We start from the raw sequence: 23,032 nt of genomic DNA on the forward strand, positions 1-23,032 counted from the left end.
GCCGAAATGGCCGCCGGCTCTATACCTTGCAGGCAGGGGACCGGGTGGTACGTCGTCACCAAAATCAGCTACGTCCACGTTCGGGCACCCACCCTCCGACCTCTCGGACACCGGCTTCCCCATTGCCGGCACCTGTGTTGGTTTCACAGGGGACGTTACCTCCTCTCCGCACTGTGACTCTGCCGCACTGCGATGGTTCTCAGCCTTGGCAGCCTCCAGTAGCTCCAGCACCGGCATCGCCATTGTTCGAGATGCCCCAGCGAGAGCCGGCCCCCCTAGCAGGCCTGGTTTCTCAGGAGGCTGGTTCACCTGTGGTCGTCCCTTCCCCTTCGTCCCCGCCACTGGGTCTTGCCCCTCCCGAGGTGGAACAGGATCCGGAGTTCGACAGCTTGTCGCCCGTTCTGTCCCAGGCTCCGGTTGTGGGACGACGGGGGCCTCTTCGTGTGGGTCACTTCCAGCTGTATTCGAAGGTTCCGGCTCAAGGGTTGGCAGATCCCCTCGACTCCGGCCATCCAATGGATGTGGAGGTCATCGCTCCTGCCCGACGCTCCACCTTCCGATGCAGTGGATCACAGTGGCTTCATCCCCCGAAGGAGGAGGAGTGCAGTAGCCACCAGAAAGATCGCAGGAGGCGCACATTGGCACGGCGCATCACGGACGGTAGTTGCCGCAAGTAGAGTCCCGTCCACCAGAGGGCACGCGACAATTCAGACGCGACCTCTGCCGGCATAACAACAACAACAACTCCGGCAGCATGGGCCGTGCCCAGTCAGTTAACATCGGGCATGCCTAGGACACAGTCCCGGTCTACGCTAAGTGAAGTGCGACGTAAACGTGAACAGTGTTACTACAGACTTCTTACAGCTTCTCAGCAGGGTTCAGATCTCTTCAGTGGCTCATCATTCCGAAGTTTTTCTTTAACTATCACCACTCCATGTTCAATAGGTGTAGCCACTGGATTTGAACCATTGAATTTAAAATGTCTTTGGATTTCATGTATGTAATTTGATTTGCAAAAATTATCTGTGAACTTATTTTAATTTCTGTTTCAAGCTGTGACATTTAATCACAAAATATCCTGTCAAATGTTGTTTCAAACAGTTGGATCAACTGGTTCTGAATTTGAGCAAGGTTGTCTGCATTACTACATAACTATTTCATCATCAACAAACAATGGTATAATGATGCTTCTGTCTTCATTGTAAAAGACACAAGGATTGTCATCAGTATTTACAAATTCCAGTCTCTTAATAAACTTCGAAAGTTTCTCATTTCAATTTTTTGGAATCTGTTTTAGGCCATATAAATTCTTCTTCAATTTATAAGTTTTATTTGAACTGCTGTTGAATCTGGCAGGTTGATTAATTTAAATCTCTTATTGCAAGTTACTGTATAAAAATGCTGTCTTAACATCAAAAGTCATTATTTTCTTTTTAATAGGTGCTCAATGACTAAGTAGTAGTCTAGTTGATTCTTAACATATCAAAGGACTAAAAGTTGCTGAAAAGTCCTGTCCCTCCTTCGGGTCACAACCTCTTGCAGCTACTTACACTTCATAAAAACTGTCATGCTTTTTGACACAACACACAATGGCAGGTTAAAGGATTCACATTCTTTGGAAGATTTACAAGACTCCTAACTTTTTAGGTATTTGTATTCATAGACACGGCTTTAAACTAATTTTTGTCTTTTATGGAATCTGAAATAGAAATGTCTTCTTTTCCAATCAAGTAAAAGTCTGCATTATTACTGTGCTGCACAAGATCCAGTTCATAGTCAAAGAACCTGGCAGGTGTCCTAAGTTGTGTCGAACACATATTTGCCATGGCAGACTATTTTGAGTTATTTAGCAGATGATACACTGCAATTTTCAGAAACATCACAGAGTGATTTACGAGACATTTGGTTTTCTTCTATGTACTTGATTTCCTTCTTGTTTCTCTTTTGAAAGTCTTAATTTCAGTAGATTAACTTTAATCTCCAATTCTTTCATAAAAAGTTACTTCATCAGAGAAACAATGTGTCTTTCCTCAGGGACATATATTTTGTAAAAGAAATAATCCAAATCATATCCAATGAAGATTGCTTTCTTTCATTTTTTTGTAGGTCTGTTTTTATTTGTGATCATCAATCAGAACAAAGCAGTCACATCCTAAACATTTCAAATTAATAATATCCACTCCTCATCCATACCCCACAGTTCAGCAGAATTTTTATTCTATTCATTCCAGTTTAATTTAGCATAAACACTGCATAATTTATCACTTCAGACCACGAGTTATCATTCAGGTTTCATGCATGCACTGCTGATCATTCTGACTTCTGTATGCGTTTCTCTTCCAATTCTTCCACCTTGCGAGATCTACATGTGTTTGACCTGACATGGAAAAGTTCAAGTTCATCTAAAATTCTTCTAGTGTGAGCATTCCTGATTTTGGTCCGACTGTCTGGCCTTAAACATTTGACCTTCCTCCCAAAGTAATTTCTAGCTGTTTTCATGAAATTTTCTAATTTCTGAACAGTCTGGGCTTTTGTCTTCACAAAATAAATGGTTCACAAATGGAAAAAAATCATCCTTAAACAATAAATTATACCTTGCTCCTCCTAAGAACATGATATGCATTTCACCCAAGTCAACTTGATTTATATCCTGAGCATTCTCAACTATCTTTGTATTTTTTGGTTGAGGTTTGTTATTTTCATCTTCATGTTTTCACAGTGCAATGACTACACCATTAAACTTCAGAAGTGCAACCACTTCTAATGTTTCTGCTGTACATTGTTTAGCCATCTTCAGAGTAAACCAAAAGATGTAACACTCCAGCACTCACTCCATCCTCTGAAACTCGTGGACTGCGCCACTGTGCATGCATTCACAGATACACAGGTGCAAGAGATGTTGATTGGCAGCAAATAAGTGCGAGTGCATGTATTATGTCTGTGGCTGCACAGTCGATCCACACTGGGATATTGATCTATCACTCTGTACTGTACTATTGTGACATCTTGTAAGTTTATTACAGAAAGTGCCGAATTCCATGACCTATCCAAGCTGAAGCTGCAATATCTATTAATTAATCTAGTTTTTATTACTTGTCCTTAAACTTTGATTCCCTTTCCAGATTTCTCCTTCACAGTTTGGCCTATGTACATATTGAACTGCTGCTGAAGGAGTTGTTGCATATACAGATGACATCCTAGTAGTTGTGTCTGCAGACTCCAAGGCAAGACTTGAGGAATAGGCAAAGTATGTGCTTGCTCAAATGCAGCACTGATGCAAGAGCAACAAACTGACAATAGCTGTTCATAAAACCACATACATATAACAAGGGGAATCAACTACAAACTGGTCTCACTCCCTTCTCAATTATCATCTCCCTCACACATACTTTGATTCAATATGGATTCAGAAAAGGGAAGACTATAGATGATGCAGTTAGCAGAGCTCTTCAGAATATAGAACATTTGACAACAAAGTATGCAGTCCCGCTTATGATTGACATCAAAGGTGCATTCGACAGTCTTTGGTGGCCTTCAATGTTTGCACACCTTCGAGATCTCAGGGTCCCCAAATGTCTGCAGAAGAGCTTTGTAGAGTACTCAGTGGATGTAGCATCCAGTAGCTTGTGGGGCAGAGCAAGATGGTTACCAAGGGCTTTCCGCAAGGTTCCACAAAGGTCCACTGTTCTGGAATCTTAGTATCGAATGCCTACTACATCTGTTAGATGGGGCAGATTTGCTGCTGAAGGAGTTGTTGCATATACAGATGACATCCTAGTAGTTGTGTCTGCAGACTCCAAGGCAAGACTTGAGGAATAGGCAAAGTATGTGCTTGCTCAAATGCAGCACTGATGCAAGAGCAACAAACTGACAATAGCTGTTCATAAAACCACATACATATTTCTGCAGGAAAATCTTTCTCTGGTCAGAAATCATTCCCTGAAGTTTGACAGAATAAATGTAAAATCCAACACTGTTTGTAGATACTTAGGCATTCTTCTAGATGAGAAAAGAAACTTTCTAGAACATGTATAATCTGTTATTCAGAAAGCAGCCAAAATAATGCTTAAGATTGCCCATGCTGGTACTGATGAATATAAATTATTGTTGCATGTGGTGCGGTCATATCACGAAGCTCAACACCATTGTCGGCTTACTGCAAGCATCTTGGTGTATTGCCTTAGACTAGGTAGCTACAAAACAATACTGCAATAAATTCAGTAGAGCATACTTTTGAGGCTCATTGGTGCCTTTCACACTATATCTGTAGAGGGTTTATGGTTGCTCCTCATGATATGTCTGATGGATGTCATGGTATGTTACAGGGTAGTACTGTATTGGTTGGGGTGTGATTAATATAATTGTGTGCACAAGATCACAGTAATGCATATTACTGATAAAAGAGTTTATGAGCTTGAAAGTTAGATGAATGGCATTTTGACTGGAACACTAAGAGCATGCAGGGCATGTTTACGGCATATTCTCAAGCATTAGGAACAGGCTGAAACTGCGTCACATTGCCCCTACTTGAGGTATGGTGCACCTATTAACAGGTCAGAGTCCATATCCCAAACATTTGCATTGAATGGGTTGTAGTAACACACCAATCTGTGAATGTGGAGGGAAAGGTACCACTGAACATATAATTCTCAGATGCCCCCTTTTTCAGGTAAAAAGAGACTGCAGAAAATTAGATGGCAATCTGCAAGCAACTATCAGTGACCAAAATTTGTGAACTAAACTCAGTATGGTAGCACATAGGATATCTATACAGCAACTACTTAACTTTCTGTCTATAAGAACAAGTCGACACTCTTAATATCAAAATAATATCAACAGGTTACAAGAAGGATTTCCTCAATTATGGAATATGATAGGCACATATAAATTTAATTAAGAGAAACTTTAAATACACATACATATGAATAAGAAAAAAAGAAAAAGAAAATAAAAAGAAAAGAAAGAGTGCTGTGGCTACCCACATGGATATACGCAGATTTGAGGACTGCTGAGGCATGCACATACCAGAGTTGGTGATGTAGAATAGTGTAGCAACATTTGGTTTAGAAGTATGTATATTTGTAGTTAGTCGGCAAACCTTGAATTCTTCGAAGGCTGCCAGTAACATCTTGGCCTGAGATGCTGGAGCTGGCAATAGTGTGCCTGTGAGGTGTGCTTGCTTTTGTATGTGAATGATGCATGTCTCTCTTTTACTGATGACGGCTGTGGCCGAAAGCTTTACATAAATGCCTTTTAATTGTGCCTGTCTACAACTTGACCTGCCTTCTTTAAGGTAAGTAGCAATGTGTCCTTTCCTACAATGTTAATATAAAACACTGTATGTCACCATGATTAACAAATATGTATGACCTGTTTAGAGTTTCCAGATAACAGGTCTAAAATTCGTAGCAAATAAATTGAACGGAACTGATTTTTACTTCCAGTTTTTCTACCTACAACCTGCTTTCTGTACAAATTGTAGATAATCTCTTGCTCCCTGTATTTTACTGCTGGTAACTTCAGAATTCTAAAGAGTGTATTATAGTCAACATCATCAAAAACTTTCTCTTAATCTACAAAGGCTATATAAGTAGGTTTGCCTTTCTTCAGTCTGTCTTCCAAGATAAATTGTAGGATCAGGATAGCCTCACATGTTCCTATCAACTTAACAGTCTTCCATTCTCCTGTACATAATTTGTGTTGGTATTTTTTATTATACTGATTGTTGAGTAATGCTCCTGTAAGCACCTAGGTTCTTGGGCATTAGGATTGCTACATTATTTTTGAACTCCAAGGGTATTCTGCCTGTCTCGTGTATCCTTCACACCAGATCAAAAAGTATTGTCATAATTGGTTCTCACAAGGATCTTCATAATCCTGGACAAATTTTGTCTATTCCAGGTACCTTCTTTCATCTTACATCTTTCAGTGCTCTGTCAATTTATTCTCATGGTATTGCCTCCTTCATGTCATCTTCACACATTTATACTTCCATTTCCACAATATTGTCTTCAACTTCCTTTCCTTTATACAGTCCATCTATATTCCTTCCAGCTTCACCTTTGCTCCTCCCTTGCTCGGTATCAGCATCCCACCTGAGGTCTTGATTTTCATAAATTGCTTCTCTTTTCTCCAAAGGTTACTTTAATTTGTGTACACACAGCATCAATCTTTCCCATCCTTCTAGAACTTTGCATGCTCCTCTAGCCATTCTAGCTCTGCTCTTATGCACCTTCTATCAATCTAATTTTTTAGAGGATTGTATTCCCTATTGCCTGCTTCATTTGTTGGATTTCCATGTTTCTCCTTTCATCAATTAAATTTAATACCTCATGTAGTTTCAATGATTTCTGTTTGGTTTTGACTATTCATTCCTCTGTTGTCTTCGCTATTTCACCACTGAAAGTTATCCACTCCTCTTCATTGTAATCATTTCTTCTGTTTCAGTTAGTCATTGAATAATGTTTTCTTTGCAACTCTCAACAACCTCTGGTTGTTTCATCTTATCCATGTCCCATCACCTCAATTTCCTGGTTTTCTACAGTATTTTCATCTTCAATCTGCATTTCATAACAAATAAATTATGGCCAAAGTTCACACAGCTCCTGAGAATGTTTTAAAGTTTGAAATCTGGTTTGTAGAACTGAAACCTTCTGTGTTCTGCAGGTCTCAAATATGCTGCATTTCATAACAAATAAATTATGGCCAAAGTTCACACAGCTCCTGAGAATGTTTTAAAGTTTGAAATCTGGTTTGTAGAACTGAAACCTTCTGTGTTCTGCAGGTCTCAAATATGGAGCCTGGCTTTTTGCAGGTAATGTTCTTCCTGACTGAGCTATCAAGGTATGACTCACAACTTAGTACTTCTCTTTAGCTTTCCAAACTTCATCAAAGGTCTCTTGCATACCTCATTAGAATAGCACTCCAGCAAGAAAGGATATTACAGAGATGTGGCTTAACCAAAGCATTAATCAGCTATAAGGTTTCAAAAACAGCACACACTCCACTGGAGAGTGAGAGATTCATTCTGAAACAATCCTCTACACAAGGACTGTTCGCCAAAATGCTCAAGTGCACTGGCTCAGCCGGCTGCGGTGGCCGAGCGGTTCAAGGCGCTTCAGTCTGGAACCACACGGCTGCTGCAGTCACAGGTCCGAATCCTGCCTCAGGCATGTATGTGTGTGATGTCCTTAGGTTAGTTAGGTTTAAGTAGTTGTAAGTCTAAGGGACTGATGACCTCCATGTTAAGTCCCATAGTGCTTAGAGCCATTTGAACCATTTTGCACTGGCTCACACCTACATGTCAACAAAGAGCAACCAGGCAGCTCACTGTGACTAATGGTGGGGCGAAGTGTCTGGGACAGGAAAGGAAGAGGCTGAAAAATCAGAACGAAGTAGCTTCACACGACGAAAAGTTGTTAACATATATAATTCTATGGCCGCTAATGTAATTTCCTACAGAGTGTAGCACTTTAGAGACACTCACTGATGCATTTTGTGACAAATTTATTTGCTAAGATTGTTGTTTTTAATGAGAAATGACAACAAACGTAAACTTAAATCTCTTTTAATATTCTAACGAAGTGAAGAACATTAGGCAACTATGTTTGAAACATGATATTTCTTACAAATGATGCTACCTTATGATGAATGCTGTTTTTGGATGAAATTTAAATTGACATGAACATGTATTTTGTGACTGTTTTACTCAAAGATTAAACATGAAAACACAGGATGTCAATGACCAGGCCTAATCTAGACCATGGCTAAGCCATTTAGATGTAAAAATCTGGATGGAGTCATTGATCAAACAATACTGGGGCTTTTATAAACACAGGACAGTTAATTAGCCACATTAATTAGGCACTTGCTTACATTTGAAAATTTACATTATATCAGACAGAATGCTGTGAACATGGGTGTCCCAGAAATACTGGCCATAAATTTTCTGACGACATACTTCCTACATATTCTAAAACAATTTCAAGTATTATCAGTCTAAGTTCTTTCATTATCTTTTGAACATTTGAGTCCTGGTGTCCAATAAAGGTCTGATATTCTATCAGAGTTGATGACATATTTGACAAAAGCTTATATTTGGTGGCCAACCATTTCTTTATATAATCTCTTTTCTTCTCCTGTAGGGTTATCATGTTAAACAGTTCCAGTTTTGGTTCTGGCCAGAAGTATGACACTTCACTACAACAATGGGTGTACAAGTGGGGGCTCCAGGCTCCTTATGTCATATGCAGAAAGTCAAGCAATGTGCAATGTTTTGGTAGGATTATGACCATTAAAATGGCTGGAGCAGTACGTAGCAAGGACGATGGTGAGTGCTTCCTCAGACAACATCAACAGTACAATTTTTTGCATTTCTGACCAAGCACCCCACCTCAGAATTCTATGCTGAGTGAAAGGTGATTGTTAGGTGCATTATAATATTACACTGGCCAAACAACTTAAAAGAAGAGGCCACATTGGAACTGAGAGCACCCTCATCTGTAAAAATAATGACCAGAGCAAAGATTATGATTTATAATATACCTCTTGTTGAACTGGTCAGGAGAACTGAACTGTTTGATGGGAGTAAAGTTTTCCATGACTTCTTATACAGCAATTCATATGGAGAACTTTTCAACCATATGGAGATGAGAAAGTGTGTCATCATGGTGTAAAGAAACAGTCCATAAATGGTTGCAATGTACTGAGAAATAATGTGTAGCAGATCATAACGATTTATCCTACTTCGCAACAGGTGCATGTAGAGGAGGACTGCACAGATTAGCAGTAGTCATTTATAATATTAAATGAATTATTTTATTCTGTTAAATAATTTTCAATTCCTGTGAGAGAAAAAATAGAAATGGAGGGTGAAGTTAACATTCAGCTAACAGATAAATCTGTGGTTTGATGATGAGGAGAATTCGATACAGGTTGTTTGTGCTTCTTAGTCCACAATTCTGTCACATTTTAAGGTATTATGACTAATACATGTAATATCATAGATGCAACAATTTTATGTCTTCATTTTGTTTTATTTAATGCTTTAGAAGAAGAACTTGACATTTCCTGTTCATCGTGTTTGATTTACTGCCTCATTTTTACATTACCACCACAACAGCTTGCATAGAGAAATGGATAGACAAAATAGTATCCGCATGTAATTATTTTATTTCCAAAGCAGGCATTTTCCAAGAAAGACAGTCATAGCATGCTATTTTCATAGACAATGGCAGTTGATAAAACCATTTCTCTGATACATACTGTAGTGTCAAAAACTTGTTGACGACAATATTCATACTCCTGTTGCTGGCACAATCACTGGTGGTGTCTAATTTAATTATACCTCTGATAGATTATTATTTAATATACTTAATTTTCTTTAAAAAGAAATTAATCCTGGTAGTTGCTTCTTTTTTTATTTCATGTGAGGTGAGTGAGTGCTGCAGTTGACTGGGAATTGCCCACTGCGTATCATAAACTGGCCACCCTGTTGCATATGCCATTCAGCCCAAAGATGTTTAAATGATGAGCTCCATGATGACACACAGAGTTTTAGAAGTTAGTTGCATGTTCTAGAATTTGATCAAATCTGACAATGGGAAAAAGCTCAAGAAAGACAACCTTTATAATACAGTTATGGGTGACATATTTTTACATGTTGAACAATATTTCTTCTCCACTTACCAATTGTTTCTTATTTAGGATGAGTAGGCTACAAATACCAATCTGTCTGAACTGATTATGTTTTCTATGCTTTCCCTAAATCATTGTCAATGAATGCCACAAAAATCACTTCAACAATGTCACAGCCAGTGTCTTCTCCTGTAATTACTCAGCTGTGTGTGATGTCAACGGAGAATTAAACTCTAAACATTTGGTCTTTTCTTCCTATATCATTTAATGTGCAAAACAAGTTATGGTATGTGGGTCTCATAACTCAATTCTGCACAACACACTATACATTAAGTATTATATTGTAATTGAAAACTAATAAAACTACTGTTTTGCGTACCTTTTGTATTTCATCACTAGCAGTTTTCTGCACTGTGTGTGGCGCCAATGAGGTGTGGATGTCTTTGTTGGCTACAGCATCCAGTACTGACAAGATTTCTGACATTTCTTGGGAGATAGACCTATTGAACAGAAAGCTGCAGATTATTAAATAAAACAAATGCTGTAAACTTAAATGCACTTAGCGTTACAAATTTCAATAATGATGAATTATCTGTTCTGGGCTAAATATGCAGATTATGAAATGGCACTGACAGGAACAGATTAAAACTCTTTAAACATAAATTGGTCATGAAAAAACTCATCCACAAATAGTTTGAGATCACTTTTAGTGTTAGCTTCCTCACTCTTTCACTTCACTTCATTACTTTGACTAGTGTTTGTGTGTTTGTTATTTTGTTTCTGATAATAATAACAGGACTCCCTATAAGTATATGCTTATCTGAAGATTGCCATATGACAGTTTTTTACAAATTCCAGAGGGAGTCTATGGATTAATATTCAAGTGGGATCAACACGTATGCTAATGCCTTACTTCCTTACTGCCAGCTTCTGTGCATGGTTGCCTGCTGGTGGACACGCTAGCAGGAACAGCCTAATATTTATCTTCAAACAGACTTGATTATACCAAATGTCAAATAAAACACGTTAAATATTATTGCTTCAATTATTTCTTTATTTCACAACAGGCTTGATATGTAGCAAGGTGAAATTGCTCCACCTGCTCTGATACCATTCCCAACATAAACTCTGGTACTACTTTTTCCTTTCTCTGATTTCTTTTATGTACTACATATATAAATAACTCAAAATTGTTTGTTAAGCTGTAATGTTTTAAACCTTATTGTTCACAGTACAATTTGCAGGCTGTTGATGAAAACAGTGTATGTATTTTCTGTAAAACATTTTTCTTTGAAGAAATATTCATAGCAAAGACTCACAAAAACCATGCATAGTTAAAAATCTCATTCCACTAACAATAGTTTGTTTTAGTAATGCCTTACCTCATTTGGAAGCCCTGTTTCTATAGTACATAAAGAACTGGGCTGTGGTGACTTCTTTGAGGGCATGCATACGATCCTACTGACACCACTTGTGCGTGCGTTCCAGTGACTCTGGCCCTTCATCATCTTTGCTTGGATGTGTTCCATCTAGGGTTGTGTGTGGGAGCAGTGTGTGGGACACGGAGCTGGGTGGATGTCCCTGGGTATTCGGCGGCCTGGCAATTGCAGTGATTTGAAACTGCTGACCATTGGGCTATAGGGGCCCAAGTTTTCCTGCAGCGTTGACCATTGCTACCACCAAGTTCAGCAGACAAGGAGCAGCTCTCATTGTGTGCAATCTGGTTACCACATGCATCATTCAACTGTAGTGTGCTAAATATGCTGAGATGTATTGGACAACTTGTTTGCAGCTATGAGCAGGAGGGCAGTATTATCTGATGCCTACCTTCAGTTCTGAAGTTATTGGCTTCCTTGTCATTTTTTTGAAATTATGTGTGAAGACTGTTCAGTAAGTACTGTACTTAAAAGATTGTGAATTCTGCCCCAGTGTGAGTTGGCCAAGAATCTGGTTCCTTTATGCCTTCCAGTGATCCCTTTTGGGGCTGTGTGTGTCAATTGGGAGGTTTCCAATTTTAATCTGCTACTTGAAATCATTGTTTATTATCATTGAGAATTTGATTCTACTGATTGTAATTTCCGTTTGCTGTAGACTTTATGACCCTCCCTGGGGTGAGTTATTGGATTTGGCCTGTAACTAAAGTTGTGTGCACTCAGCCTAAAGGTACACACATGTGGGTCGTGTGTGTGTGTGTGCGATTTGTATTTGCACACTCCCTTTCTCCATGCTGAGGAGCCCTCTGGGTTGTAAGCAGACATTTTAACTGACCATCTGGCATTTGGTGCATATCCAGATGACAGTGTCTAGAGGCCCTAGTAGAGGTATACCTTAATTCATTTAATCTTGTTTGAATTATTATGTAATTATTTTTAATGACTTTGTACATGTTTCTTATTATTGCTAGGAAGGTAAACTTTTTAGATTTTTATGAGTGGTGCACTCCTATACGGAAGTTTTAATAGTTGGCTTCCTTGAAAATAATCTTTAATTGGCCGTTTAAATATTTCTGGGTATGTTAATTTCTGTCAAACTTGTTTGCGCTTTGTTGTTTGGTATATGTTAACAGCTTTGTATTGGCAGTGGGTGATGCATTTGTATTCTGATGGTCTGGGACAGTGACGTGTTTCTAATTAAGCAGCTTTCCCATTATCGCATGAGGCCTAGGTGTTGGCGAGTCATATGTACTTCTGGGAGTCTCCTGTTCCAGCCTCAAGTTCAGTAGTTTATTTTCATTCTTTTGGTACCATGTGCAGCAGGGGCATTGCCAGATTAGAAAGTAATTTAATTTACTCAGTGTTTCTGTTATTGTAACGTCCTTGTGGGCATGTGAACAAAGCCTTTGGGCAAACTGAACACTGAGTTTCTTGGTTTCTTAAAAAAAGGAGGAGTTTGGTATTATCATTTTACTAGTGTTTTAGTGGCTCAGTAGTTTATTTAAGTACTTAACTTGATTTCTTTGTAGCAGGCTTGTGGCCAAAGAAGTACTACTGTTTGCTTCAGTTTTTACACGTGTAGCATATGGCCAGCTTGGCCGAATCTTGTCTATATGAGAGCAGAATAGTCACTGGAGATGTATGCATTTTAATGTCTTTTATTTAATGTTTGTTAAACTCATATTCAAGTCCTGTTGTAGGATTAGCCCACAGTTGTGATGCTAGTCGCAAGGAGGGAGTGCTGACACAGGTTTATTTAATCAATTTACTGTTTGTAATTGGCCACAATTCTATTGCACAGCTGACATGTTCTTCGAGTACCATTTGTAATTTTATGTATAATGAAAGTGTCCTTATGCATTGTGACTTTAATTTAAAAACCTTAACTATTTGTGTGTATTTGGTAAGAATCTTCGTAACTGTTAGTTGGCTTATGGTAGGACTGTTATTAAATAAAACTATTTGTTTGGGAATGATAAATGATGCACCAAGTTGGGCTGCCCTTCTACATGTTTTCCTAAACTCACCCCAATGCTTGTCCTGGGTATCAATTGGTAGCCACAGAGCATGGTTGTGTTCAGTTTGGTACGGAGGGGTTAGAGTTTTCTATCCTCTGATGTCATCTGTCGTTTCTTTGAGTTATTGTACAACTAACACAAATGTCATTCCTTGAGTTATTATATTAATATTTCTGGTTGTTTTCAGGAGGTCACTACCTATCAGGGATTCCACAGGGTGTCCTGGGATTTTGCATCTTAAGAGGGAGCAGCTACATTATGAATTACAGGTTTGCGACCTGCCTATAGAAGGTTAGTATTCCTGAACTGGTGGCCAGGTAGTGCGTGTCGGTGGACAGTCTGCTGTGCCATTCTTTGGACACTGCTGGGGAGCTAGATGCCTTAGATGCCACTTTTTCTATTACTTCAGCCATGTTACATGTTGTGCAATGTAATGTGTCCTTCCGGAAGGGCAGCCAACCCACCTATAAGCAGTCTTGTAGGAGCCAGGCACATCTAGCACATTGGGGGAATCGTCTACTGGATTTCAATCATAAGGATTCTAAGAAACAAGGGATTAAACAATTACTTAATTGGGTAAGGGACTTGCAGGTTGTAGCGGCATTCCTGAGTTTAGATAGTGAAGGTGTGGGACCGGAGTACAAAGTTTTAAGTCGTAATCAGCTCCTTGATGTTCAGCGGTCCAGTGCCTGTGGTCTTGGAAATTTGCCCTCTGATCTCTTCGCCAAATTGCCCAACCCTAGTATGTGCCTCCTTACTGGTATATCTGAGTTATCTAATGATGATCTGCAACAAGTGCAGCAAGTGATGTGGCTGCTTGTCAGGTTTGAGTCTGATGGTGATGACCTGAGCATACCACACCATGATCCTTTTGTTGCTTTATCATTAACAAAAGGGACACTGAGTATTTTGGTCTCTGAAACCTTGAGGCATCAGGATTCCATAGGACAGCACACAGCTTGAATTATAGACAGACAGTTGTCGGCACACATGTGCAATTAACTTGAGCAGAGGTATTATTGGCAGGTATAGGCATCTTCCGAGACACAGAGCCAGTATGGTGAATGAATGCACATGGCTGTGCCAGCTCTCAATAAGGGAGTTACTGAATCTGACAGTATCTCCAGTATTTTAGGAGACATGGGTCCAGAGGATTTGTCTTGCTTGGTGTTTGCACACCACCTGACTAATTTTTATGAATTTCAGGAATTGCTAGAGTCAGCTGAGGCACTGACCTTTTCTGACGAGCTGCTTGGGTCAGATGGAAGTCTACCATTGACACTTACTATTCTGTGGGGTAATAAACCATGGTCAAAATCTGATTGGTCCAGTCACTTGCAAGTGATGTTTGTGTTGCAGTGTGAGTGACCACATTGTGCATGAGTGCCCTGTTGTAAAAAGAATCCCCAGGCCTTACAGCTGATGCCCAGGGGGTCTGTAAAACATGTCAGAGGGGGTTACTGTTTTGTTGTATGAGTATTTGTGCTATGGAAAGATCTTTCTTTCCTTATTTTTGTGCCCATTTGGACTGGAACCAGTTTGCGTGTTTTTAGACTCTGGCAGTTCAGTCTCCCCACGTGATTAGAAATGGTACTTGGAGTTTGGCCACTTGTGTAAATTGTCTCCCATGTACTTGTCTTCCCAGAGATGTCATGCAACCAATGGGCAAGAGTTGCCTCTGTTTGCAAGTAGCGTGCTTTTGAGGCTTTTAAGACCACCATCACTAATCCTCCAGTGTTCGCTGTGCCTGATTTCGACAAGATATTTATTGTTTAGACTGATGCTTTGACACTGGCATCACCACAGTTCTTCTCCAGGAGGATCTGGGTGAAAGACGCCCTTCACCTTTTGCATCAGGTAGACTGACAGGTCTAGAACTGAGGTATTCGGAATACGAGTATGAGACCCAAGCCATTCTATTCGCACTTGAAAAGTTCAAATTTTATCTTGAACATAGAGAATTTGATTTAGAAACCAACAATCAGGCACTGAGTTGGGTTCTGGCTAGGCCCAGGAAAACTGGTAGGATTGTGAGATGCACTGTCCACATATCACCCTTCCGTTTCAAAGTGTGACATATTAAAGGCTCCGACAACCAGGTAACAGACACGCTTAGTTGCATGTTTGAACAGTACGATCCAGGACCTGAAGGTGAGGGTGGGGAGCCTCATGATCTTGTGTACAGTGTGTTAGCCAAAGTACTGCAATTATTTGGCAGCCTAAGGCCAAGCAGGATCAGGATCCACTGTGGAGACCTACTAGGAGGCAACTGTTGCCTGGAGGCTGGGATTTGTCTCCCTGTTGAGTTATGTCCCACCATTTTTCATTATTTCCATAACTCCATGGTGGGTGGTCATTTAGGCCTTTACAAAATCTTGGCGAAGGTATGTGCTCACCTCACGTGGCCTTCGCTGTACAGCGATATCCGCATTTTGGTTAATGAGTGCAAGTCTTGTAAGAGGGGTACATTGAACACTAATTCGCCCAGGGGGTTGCTGCAGTCTGAGTGAGAGCAGCACCCTATGGATAAGCTCTTCATTGATTTTATAGGGCCTCTTCCTGTACTAAGAGGGGCAACTGTTACGCCTTGGTTGGTGTCAACACGTTCTCTGGTTTTGTTTAGTTGTTTGGCTGCACCCTAGCTGAGAGGTTACAGCTGCCATTACCATTCATCACCTAATCAACATCTTTTCACGGTTTGGCCATCCCAAGGCTCTTGTGAGTGACAACACTCCAGCCTTTGTCTCCAGGTAGTTTAGACAGTTCTGTTTACACAATGCTATTATGAATATTACCACCAGGCCACATTATCGTCAGGTGCCCTTTGCAAAGAGGGTCGTAATCTTAAGGCAGTCTTAATTGTATACCATGCTAAGTCTCCAAGCAAATGGGATGGCACGGCTCAACTTCGCACTCAATTCTGCCCAGCATGAGGCATCAGAGGCTGTTTCTGCCACTCTTATATTAGCGTATCCCCTTAATTCTCCCTTCTCCAACTTGTGCAGCATTAATGACCTTTTATCCACATTGATCACTCCGAGTATGCTCAAGGACAATTGGCACCAGACTAGGCAGAATACTGAATTGGCTCACTGCTGTCAGGCAAGGCCCTACAACCGTGGTAGACAATCCTTTCGTGGTAAGGTGGAGATAACGTTTTTGTTAGAAACTTTATGGAGTTAACATAAAATGGTGCTGCTGTTGCTAAGTTGACACACCCTGCCCCCTCCCCCCTGTTCAGTGGACCCATGTTCTATCATCAAGGTTTTGGGGCTGGTTAATTTGCTAGTCAAAGAGTTGGCCACTGGGAAGCCCTTAAGAGTGCGTTTTAGTTAGGTGAAGTTTGTTAATTAATGTACCTTCCCTTCTTGTCGGGGGAATCTTTAGGTTGGAGGTGGGAGGTTGGGCTGTGGCAGTTTCTGTGAGGGCATGCGCATGATCCTACTGGTGCCACTTGTGTGCGGATTCCATCGACTCTGGCCCTCATCATATAATTGTTGCTGGGTTGTGCGTTTCCTCTGGGGCTGTTTAGTAGCGACTGGTCAGTCGGACAAGGAGCTGGATGGGGTGTGCCTGAGTACTCAGCATCCTGGCAACTGCAGCGAGATAACACCATTGACCATTGGGCCCTTGTTTTCCTGCAGTGTTTGACTGTTGGTACCAGAGAGTTTAGTGGGCAAGGAGTGGCTCTCATCAATTGCAACCTGGTTACAACATGCATCAGTCAGTTGTAGAGTGCTAAATATGCCGAGATGTACTGAACAACTTGTTAGCAGCCATGAGCAGCAGGGCAGTATTATTCGGTGCCTACCTGGAGTCCTGAAGCTATTGGCCTCCTTGGTATTTATTTGAAATTATCTATGAAGACTGTTTAATAAGTACTGTGCTTAAGGATTGTTACTTCTTCCTGGTGTGAGCTGGCCAGGACTCCAGTTTCTTTATGCCTTTTGGTGATCCCTTTGGGGCTGTGTGTCTCAATCTGGAGGTTTCTGTATGTACTAAGATAGTTCTTTGTAATGTTGATCTTGTACTTGAAATTGTCATTTGTTATTATTGAGTATTTGATACTACTGATTAAACAATGGAAAATCCAGGGTGGAATGTAACAATATTATGAAAAGGATAGTTACTACTCACCATATAGTGGAGATGCTGAGTCGAAGAAAGACACAACAAAAGGCCTGTTGGAAAGTTAGCTTTCAGCTAACAAGGACTTTGTCATAAATAGACAACACACACACACACACACACACACACACACATGTAACTCACACATACAAGGCGTTCGATTCATATACACTGCCCAGAAAAATAATTAGTACACATGGAGAGAAGACACTGATTTTGATCTGATGAGTGCCTATGTCACCTGGGATAGCAAATGTACTGATAATTGTTTCAATGACGTCTGCCAACACATAGTGTAGTGACATAGCTACCAGAGCACCATCTGTGTCTACTATTTAATAGGGAATGCTAACAGCAAGAAGGCTCAATGTGGTGCAAACATTTGCAGCAGGCAGGCAACCATGCCACAGAGATGGATTCATGTTTTCTACAGCCAACTGAGCAAGTTTGAAAGGCATCAAATTGTGGTCTTCCAAGCAATGGGCTGGTACTTTCAGAGAATGACCACATGTTCTCCAGCAGTTGTGCAATGATGCTGGCACCAGTAGCCACATGAATGTTCTCACACTCCTAGATGAGTTTCTGGTCATCTATGAAGCACAGATGCTGAGTAGGATCATCATATTGTAAGGCAGTGGAAGACCATAGAGCTACCACAGCACCAATAAAAAGGGTTGTTAGCCCAGAAACATCAACAAAAACTGTTACAAACTGGTTAATTCAGAGGACTACGGGCATACACACCTCTAACCTGTCTTCCACTCACGCCACAGCACTGACATGCACGGCTAGACTGGTGCCATCAGAGGATCACTTGGAAGATGGAATGGCATGCCTTGGTCATCAGTGATGAAAATAGATTCTGCCTGCATGCAAGTGATGGTCGTTTGCACATACGACATAAACCTGGAGAGCACTGTCTCATAGAGTGCATTCATCCAAGATGCACTGGCCCCAGCCCAGGGCCTATGGTCTGTGGTGCAATAAGCTACAACTCCTGTTCACCTTTGGTGTTCCTGGATGGGAAACTAACCAGCACTCAATATGTGCAGAATGTTGTTAACCTGTTCTTGCAACAGGAAAGTGATGTGTTGTTCCAGCAGGATAATGCTCACGCAAATCTCCAGACTTATCTCCAATTGATCACATATGGGATATGATGGGGCAAAAAGTGATTTGTGTGACTTGTCAGCCAACAACTCTAACATGACTACACGAACAGGTTGAGCAGGCATGGCATAATACATCCAAGGACATTATTCATCATGTGTACGACTGACTGGCTGCCAGAGTTAATGTCTGCACTGCTGCCTGTGGAGGCTACACCACATACTAATCTGGGTGTTTCAGTAAAGGTTGAGACTTGGTACCTCAGAACACTTGTGCTATTGATTTGCAAATGTAATCATTTCGTGTACTCCATATGCACTGTTGCAGCTATAAATCTTGAGTGAACTGGAACATCTTAAGTGGCGTATTTTTTTTTAATTGCTGGCCGTGTATTTACAGTCTGAAATTTACAATTACATTTTGCCACATGTTTCCCTGCTATATTTTTACTTGTATTCTAGTATTTTCTATTATTGTTGAATATGTAATAGCTTTGTATTTCAACATTTTGTATAACCTGTCTATGTGGGGCTTTAAATAGCATAGGCAGTTCATGTTCAAAAAGTTGGTGGATAAAGTTTTGAGTCAGTGAGCAGTAAGACAAAGTCAAACTCAGCAAGTATGATTGAGTTGCTTGTATTGAGATAGTTAGAAAATACAGCTCATGTATTTAAGCTAGAATTCTTGAAGTCTTTGTACGAGGTCATGCTGAAAAGTAATGCCTCTGAATTATTTATGTGAAAACTTTGAAAGCTTTTAAAATAAAACAATCATTATTAACATTCTACATCTTTATTCTTCATGTCTACATTTTTTTCTCAGCACAGTGTGACTTTGAACCACTGCTAGCACTGCTTCATCACTATCAAAGCGAACTCCTCAAAGGATTTCTTTACGTTTTCAAATAGATGTAAACTGGATTGGAACAAATCGGAACTGTATGGAGGATTAATTAATGAAAAGCTGCAACAGTTGCTGGAGCAACTGGAGCTGTATTTCATTAACTGAACATCAGTTACGGAATCAGCAGGATCGTTATCCAGACATGGAGAAACTAATAATGTATGGAGGATGATTGATGGCAGTGAACTCAAGGCAACTGATTGTTGTGGATGGCACAGCACTCATGTATGGTCTGACATTGTCATGCTGAAGGAGAGGGTGCGCTATGTGCGGACAAAATCTTCAAATTCGAAACTTGACTACAGTATGCTGTTTCTGACACACCAACATACTTACGTTACACACTGCCATGCATGTGCCGCTATTCAGAGCCTCTGGTGGCAGAGGGCTGCAGATATGTAGATATGAAGAATAAAGATGTGCAATGGTAATAACATTTGTTTTATTTAAAAAGCATTAAGAGTTTTTACATACAAAATTGGCAGGTATTACTTTTCAGGAAGCTCTTGTACTTTGCTGACCCATTTTGTGATAGTTACAGAGCTTCTTATCTGCGAACTGATAATCATTACAGTGTTCTGAGATATTCACGACAATTAAGGCAAGTCATCTAACAGTGCAACAGGCTTTGTGGGTTTTACATCTTCATCATGATCTGAACAGTCTACATAGATTAGTGGAGTGTGGTTAACATTGATTTTAATGTGTTTTTTCCCTTTTTTAAATTATGTGTTTGTTGCATAATATGATTACACATATTAGAACAAATAAGTTGTGTTAATGACAAAAATTGTTACACACTAGCTGCAATAACACTAGGTGTCATACGTATAACACACAGACAATTTTTCCACTGTCAACCACCTTTTGTAAGCAAATTAATGAAGAAAACAGAGAAAACAGGATTTTCTGATAGACGTCAAGAATAAACATCCAGTTTTGTGTATATCATATTTTAAACACCTATAATAGCAAATGGCTAAAGTATTCAAGCTGTATGGCATACAAATAACTTTTTCTTAGATTACAACATTACAGTAATACAAGCAGAGGAAATGTTCCTTCTTTTGCATTTTGAGTAAATGTCCAATATGCTGAAAATGTTACATAGGATAAACTAGGCACAGCTTCCATACAAACCATAAAGAACACAATGCATCAATTTATGACCCACTTGAGATACATTCCATAGCTCTACATATGAAAGACATAGGTCACATTTCCAGCAGTATTTATAAAGAACTAGAGAATCCGGCAATGCTTCACAATTGCTAAATATGTATAGGAAATGGATACACATCATAATCTCCTACTCCTCCCCTGTCTCTATACCTCTCCTCCTTCCACCTCCCCCTTCCCTTTGTCCATCTCCTCCTCCTGCCCACTATCTCTGTCCACTACCTTCCCTCACTCCCTGTATATGTCTTATCCCACATTCTCTTTACACATCTCCTCCTCACTCATCTCTCTGTCCATATCTTCTTTCCCCTTCATTATATCCATTTTCTCCCCCCTTCTCTGTCCATCTCCTACTTCCTCTCTCTGACATTATTGTAACTGCAGACAGAACCTGCATTGGGAATAGAAGTGAAAATGTATGAGTAAATCAGTTGGAATCATTCGTACATGAGGTATGAGATAGACCTTTCCAGCTGCTGCATTTTGCATGGTTTTAATCTACAAACAGATATGCTTATAAAGCAAATAAACACAACTTTCCTGTTTTCAGTTAAAAATGATTGCAAAACAAAACCACATATTTTCACAGCTCAGCTTAGCATGTTCTTTCATGCAGCCAGTTCTACAGAAAATATTTACTGTGTAACATGTCTATATCTCCAATAGTTTAGGCTGTGCACTGCCTGCGAGTCAGTCAGTTGGTCGAGAAGGGATTCATCAAATGAATCTTTCCTTGAATTTGTGTTAATTGAAACAAAACAATTTCAGTAATATCATGCATTTATTGAAGTGAAACAAATCAGAATTCATTGTTTTTACAATAATTTGTTGGTGTTGATAGTGGGTTCATCAACAACACTTGATGATGAATGATATTTTTTGTCTTTCTGTCCAGATAGAAAACAAACACTGCTGATGGTTTACAGACTCTCGAGCATGCCACGTACAACTGTCCATGGGAAGAACATAGCATCTCAAGATTTATTCCACATGCTTCCAATGACTGGCCTTGCAATTTTGGTACAATATGGAGTGTGACCTGGCAAAGACTGCATCCCGACCTCATTTAAACTCTTCTGCCGGGAGAGTTAATTTGGAGTTGGAACGGCTACTTGGGTTGGGTGCAGGGTCACATATTGGTTCGGTTCCTGTTGATTCTCTCAGTAGGTGAGATTATATTAGACATGGCCTACACCTCAACAGGAAAGGGAAGGGTAAACTGGCTCGGCTAATAGCAGGTAACGTAAGAGTGGGGAGGCACTGCCATGAGTGGTAATATACCAGTGGTCGTGGGTGTTGGAGCAGCACCTTTTTTAGGGTAGGTAGAACAGAACAAAGTCAAGTTCTGAGAGATGTAAAGATTGAAACAAACCTTCAGTTTGAGAAAGAAATCAAACAGCATAATCCTGGCACATTGGATCAGCGAACACAGCTGTTGGTTAAAAATTTACAGCAATGAGCAGAAATTTTATTTCCACCCAATTTCATCTCAGTAAATGTGAAATGCCAACTATCTGTAGTGCATCAAAATATTTGAGGGCTTAGGAACAAAATTAATGAACTACTTATGTGAAGTGATGAATTAGAGTCATCGAACCCAGTTGATATAATCTGCCTCTCTGAACATCATGTGACCACTGATATAGATATGTTAAACCTTACAGAATTTAAGTTAGCCTCTTACTTCTGTAGAAAAAATATGGAGAAAGGAGGAGTTGCCACATTTGTTAAAAACAGTTTTAAATTTAAGAATATTGACATTGATAAATTTTGCTTAGAGCAGCACTTAGAAGCATGTGCAACAGATATAGAATTTCATAATAGGTCTTTTATAATAGTAGCCATATAAAGAGCACCTTCCGGAAATTTCAACCTGTTTATAAATGGTCTTGAAGATTTATTATCTCATCTAAAATTAAAAAACAAAGATTTAGTGGTTGATGGTGATTTTAATATAGATGTCCTGAAAAACACTGTCAGTGAACAGTTACTGAAATCAGTTCTATTGTCATTCAATTTAATTTCTACTGTAAATTTCCCAACTAGGGTATACAAATGCTCTAAGACTGCCATTGATAATATCTTTATAGACAATTCTAGGCAACTAAGCCACATTACAAAACCAATAGTAAATGGGCTATCTGACCATGACATGCAACACCTAACAATAAAACAGCCAAAAACTGATAAATTTAGGAGATTGCTCAAAGAAATTAACTGGATGGATGTTTACAGCACCCAAGATACAAATGGAAAATACAACACATTCATTAATAAAGTTAGTATCTTATTTGAAAATTGTTTTCCCCTGAAGGTAACTCAAATTAAAAATGATTCAAATGGCTCTAAGCACTATGAGACTTAACATCTGAGGTCATCAGTCCCCTAGACTTAGAAGTAATTAAACCTAACTAACCGAACGACAGCACACACATCCATGCCCAAGGCAGGATTCGAACCTGCGACCATAGCAGCAGCGCGGTTCCTGACTGAAGCGCCTAGAACCGCATGGCCACAGCGGCCAGATAACACAAATTAAGCAGAAATCTAATAAGAAACCATGGATCACACAAGTGATAAATATATCATGTGAGACAAAAAGTAAACTCTGGTTATAATAGAGGG

The 23,032-nt window shown here is 39.8% G+C and overlaps 1 protein-coding gene across 1 annotated transcript in view; it reads right to left on the minus strand.

Annotated features, from left to right (window-relative positions):
- Positions 1-23,032, minus strand: part of LOC124607109 — a 146,057-nt gene that overhangs the window by 18,606 nt on the left and 104,419 nt on the right. The window contains exon 8 of the mRNA XM_047139306.1: positions 10,016-10,136. Within this exon, the coding sequence (XP_046995262.1) occupies positions 10,016-10,136 (121 nt within the window). The remainder of the gene's footprint in view (positions 1-10,015; positions 10,137-23,032) is intronic.

Source organism: Schistocerca americana, chromosome 3 (assembly GCF_021461395.2).
Source record: "Schistocerca americana isolate TAMUIC-IGC-003095 chromosome 3, iqSchAmer2.1, whole genome shotgun sequence".
In the NCBI taxonomy this organism is placed as follows: Eukaryota; Metazoa; Arthropoda; class Insecta; order Orthoptera; family Acrididae; genus Schistocerca; species Schistocerca americana.